At 47.8% G+C, this 4610-nt stretch overlaps 1 protein-coding gene across 1 annotated transcript in view; it reads left to right on the top strand.

Moving 5' to 3' along the window:
* Window positions 1–2154: 2154 nt before the first annotated feature.
* LOC105002216 overlaps window positions 2155–4610 on the top strand; it is a 3712-nt gene continuing 1256 nt past the window's right edge. The window contains exons 1-3 of the mRNA XM_010858759.1: window positions 2155–2391; window positions 2910–3227; window positions 3349–3448. Of these exons, the coding sequence (XP_010857061.1) occupies window positions 2155–2391; window positions 2910–3227; window positions 3349–3448 (655 nt within the window). The remainder of the gene's footprint in view (window positions 2392–2909; window positions 3228–3348; window positions 3449–4610) is intronic.

The raw sequence follows: 4610 nt of genomic DNA, 5'->3' as shown, positions 1-4610 counted from the left end.
TTCATGTGGTCACAAAGAGTCAGACACGACTGAGCGACTGATCTATTATGCCCAGGAGACTTATTAACTAAAGTTTTAAGTTGATTTTCTTACAGAGAAAGGTGGTCGGGGATAGCCCCCCGTTAAATGTCAGAAGAGTTGGTGAAAGTCGTGAAATAGTAAAACAGACAGATTTTGGTTTTGGGGTAGATGCAGGTACAGCGGGGCCCCTTGAGCCCTGACTCGCCTTTGCATATCAGGCCTCTCCGCATGACTTTTGTCATGGATGGGAACTCCCGTGCTGGCTCCTGGCAGTACAACAAGTAAGCAAAACTTTAAACATCAAATGGAAACTGCACGCTGCATATAGGCCCAGAGTCCTGAGATGGTGAAATGAACCAACCGGACATTAAAGAGACTCTCCAAGTGGATCATAGAGACTCATTGCTCCTGGGTGGACTTGCTTCCAACGGCTCTGCTCAGACGCAGGATGATCCCACAGTCCCAAGGCATATGGAGATATGAAATTGTGTATGGGAGGCCCCCTCCCATAATAAAACAGGTGTCAACAAATTTGCCTCAGGTAAGGGGGAATAGGATTTCACAGCAGATGGAACTGGGTAAGGTAATAAGTCGGGTAACTACATTTGTACAAGAAAGGGTGCCATTCCCCCTTGGGGAACAGATTCATGAGTTTACGCTTGGTGACCAAGTATGGGTCAAAGATTGGAAACATGATTTGCTAGCCCCTTGGTGAAAGGGCCCTTATGTTATTCTAACTACCCCTACTGCAGTTAAAGTTGCAGGTATTGTCCCTTGGATCCAGGTGAAGACATACCGATCCCCCTTCTCCCTCTGGGATCTGGAAGGTAAGGCTCTTCTCACCCCAGTTAGGAAGGAGGCGGAATGTCAATTTAAGTGTCATTGAGTGGAAATATCAGAAGTACATAGGGGACTGAGAACTTCGTAGACTGAACAAAAAGCAAAGGAAAAAGAAGGTCTGAGAAGGCAAGCAAGATATGGGGAAATGAATCTAAGGCAACTGTATTGGCGTGCATGATTAAAAATTTTCAGAATGGATTAGGAAGAGACTATGGGGTGAAGATGATGCCTAACCGCCTCTGCATACTCTATGAGGTCAAACGGCCCTCTGTGGGAGTAGGATGGTTACCAGAGGGCACCATGGACTTAAAAATAGTGGAGGCAGTCTATACAATGGTCACAGGAGAGCCGGGACACCCGGATCAATATCCATATACTGATATATGGCTATGGTTGGCTCGAGATCCTCCCCCTTGGGCAAGGCTTTACATTCAGAAAGGGAAAGGGAAAATAATGGTAAAAAAAGAATTGACTGATAACAAAAAAGAAATTCTGCGGGGTTCGGACAGGGATGATTTGCCTGTTCCCACATACTGGATGAGGCGCCTGCCATCTAATGCTCCACCTGGACCAGAGTCCGCCTCACACAATCTAGGGCCTGCTGGGGCTCCTGCAGCTTCCCTCCCACCAGCTCCTTTGGAGAAGGTAGAGCTACCACCTTGGCAGGCTCTGATCCCTGGGATAAGGAGCCTGTAGTCAATGCCCACAGGATTCAGCCCCAGCAGAACCTCCTAAGCTATACCCACCCCTCCCAGTGAGTACTGATGGGAAGGGGGAAGGAGACACTGGAATTAAACAGAGGCTGCACTCCACCAAGGAGGCTGGGGGAAAGGGCTCCACTACAAATGCCCCTCAGAGAGCTTCAACAGCCCCCAGTTCAGGGAGCAGACAGACATTACCACCAGCCTCCGATAGCCTATTATTACAAGCCATTTTCCTCAATGGACATATTAAATTGGCAGAAACACACTCCGTCATACTCGGAGGAGCCACAAGCCATGATCAGGCTGTTGGAGACTATTTTTCGAACCCACTGCTCTACATGGGATGACATAATCCAACTACTAGTCTCCCTTTTCAGCACTGAGGAAAGACACGGGATCCTAACTGAGGCCAGAAAATGGCTAAGAGAAATGGCACCTGACTGCAAACCTGCAGCAGTGGACAGAACTAGCCACCCCCGATGAGAGGCCCAATTGGGACTATAACACAGAGGAAGGGAGGGGCCACCTGGAGAGATATTGGCTGGCTATTTTACAAGGCCTGAAGAGGGGGGCCTGAAAGCCCATGAATATGGCAAAGCCCACCGAAATAATTCAAAAAGAAACTGAATCACCCTCTGAGTTCTACAAAAGATTGTGCGAGGCTGATAGGCTCTATACACCAGTAGATCTTGAGGCTGCTAGATTTCAGATGATGGTAAACACAGGCCTTGTGTCTCAAGCCCACCCCGATATCAGACGCAAGCCTCAAAAGGTAGACAGACTACTGGCCATGACTCACTCACAGTTGATTGAGATCACTGATAAGGTATTCAGGAATAGAGACACGGAGGTTGTATGACCCTCCAGGAGAGAAGTCAGATGAGTTAAATAATCGAGAAAGAGAGTTGATCCAACAGTTCCCTGAGGTTTGGGTAGAAGATAACCTCCCCTCTTCCGGCTTGCCAAATATCAAGCTCTGGTGGTAATAGAACTCAAACCCAGTGCCATAACAGTCAGGAAACGTCAGCACCCACTACCGCTGAAGGGGGTTGGCATTTTGCCACATATAAATAGGCTATGACAGGTGGGCACCCTGATTGAATGTCAGTTAGCCTGGAACACACCAATCTTTCCTGTTAAGAAGAGGAACTAGACTGCAGGTCTGTGCAGGACCTTAGACTGGTCAACCAAGCCACTGTGACCCTACATCCCACCATTCCTAACCCCTATACTTTACTTAGCCTCCTCCCACCTAGTGCTAAGATCTATACTTGTTTAGATCTCAAGAATGCCTTCTGTATATGCCTTGACCTGATATTTCAACCCACTTTTGCTTTTGAAAAGGAAGACCCAGCAGGGGGCACCAAACAACAGCTTACATGGACTCAGCTCCCACATGGATTTAAGAATTCCCCAACCAACTTTGGGGAAGCCTTGGCTTCTGACCTGGACTCATTCCAGCCAGAGAGGTTCAGATGCAGATTGCTACAATATGTGGATGACTTGCTTCTGATTGCCAAGAACAAAGAGGACTGCTGGGAAGGGATCAAGGCTTTACTGGAGCTCTTGATGGAGTCCGGCTACCGAGTCTTGAAAAAGAAGGCACAGATCTGCAAGGAGGAGATAAGGTATTCGGGATTTGTTGAGAGGAGGCACAAGGCTGTTAGACAAGTCCAGAAAAGACATCATTTTGAGAATCGCACAACAAAAAACCAGACAACAGGCCCAAGAGTTCTTGGGAGCCATTGGGTTTTGTAGGATTTGAATTCTGGGTTATTCCCAGATGGTCCAGCCATTATATGAACTCTTAACTGGACCAGAAGGAGATTCACTGAATTGGATTGAGAGACAGCAGCAGGCCTTTGAGGAACTAAAGCTGGCAAGTACGTCAGCACCCGCCTTGGGCCTGCCAGACCTTACCAAACCGTTTACTCTTTACATAAATGAAAAAGACAAGATGACTATGGAAGTGTTGACCCAGCCTATGGGGACATGGGACAGACCCATGGCTTATCTCTTGAAACGACTGCACAATATTGCCACTGGGTAGCCAGGATGCTTCCAGGTGATTTCTTCATTTGCCTTACTAGTCCAAGAGACAACCAAGCTGAGTTTGGGCCAGGACTTAACCATAAAAGTCCCCCATGAGGTCAACACTCTCCTACAAGAGGACCGCACAAATAGCTGTCAACATCTCAGATTACTCAATATCAGGGACTTTTATGTGAGAACCCCCATGTCACTATTGAGCCTTGTCAAGCAGAAGGTGGACCCTCACATGATTGCAAAGAAATCCTAGAGAAAGTTTATGCTAGCAGACCTGACCTGAGAGACCAGCCAATCCTGGACCCAGATTGGGTCCTGTACACACCAGCCTGGTGAAACAAGGACAACTGTTGGGATATGCAGTAGTCACAGAAGAAATCATTGTCGAGGCTGGCTCCCTGCCATCACACTGGTCTGCTCAACAGGCCAAACTATATGCTCTAATCTGGGCCCTCCAGCTGTCAGAAGGTAAGAAGACAAACATTTACACTGACTCTAGGTATGTTTTCATGGCACCCCACTCCAGTACTCTTGCCTGGAAAATCCTGTGGACAGGGGAGCCTGGTAGGCTGCAGTCCATGGGGTCACAAAGAGTCAGACATGACTGAGTGACTTCAATTTCACTTTTTGCTTTCATGCATTGGAGAAGGAAATGGCAACCCACTCCAGTGTTCTTGCCTGGAGAATCCCAGGGATGGGGGAGCCTGGTGGGCTGCCATCTATGGGGTCACAGAGTTGGACATGACTGAAGCGACTTAGCAGCAGCAGCAGGTATGGTTTTTCTACTTTACATGTGCATGGGGCTTTATTTAAGGAGAGAGGTCTTCTGACAGTCAACTGAAAGGACATTAAAAACAAGGAAGAAATCTTGACTCTATTAGATGCTGTATGGGAACCTGAAAAGGTAGCAGTGATGCGTTGTTGGGGTCACCAAAAGGAAGACACCCCACAAGCATGGGGGAACCGACTAGCAGATAAAGCTACAAAACATGCGGCTGA

Source organism: Bison bison, unplaced genomic scaffold (genome assembly GCF_000754665.1).
Source record: "Bison bison bison isolate TAMUID 2011002044 unplaced genomic scaffold, Bison_UMD1.0 scf7180017864390, whole genome shotgun sequence".
Lineage (NCBI taxonomy): Eukaryota > Metazoa > Chordata > Mammalia > Artiodactyla > Bovidae > Bison > Bison bison.
The sequence above is the reverse complement of the archived record's forward strand: the minus strand, read 5'-3'. Positions and strand labels throughout refer to the sequence as shown.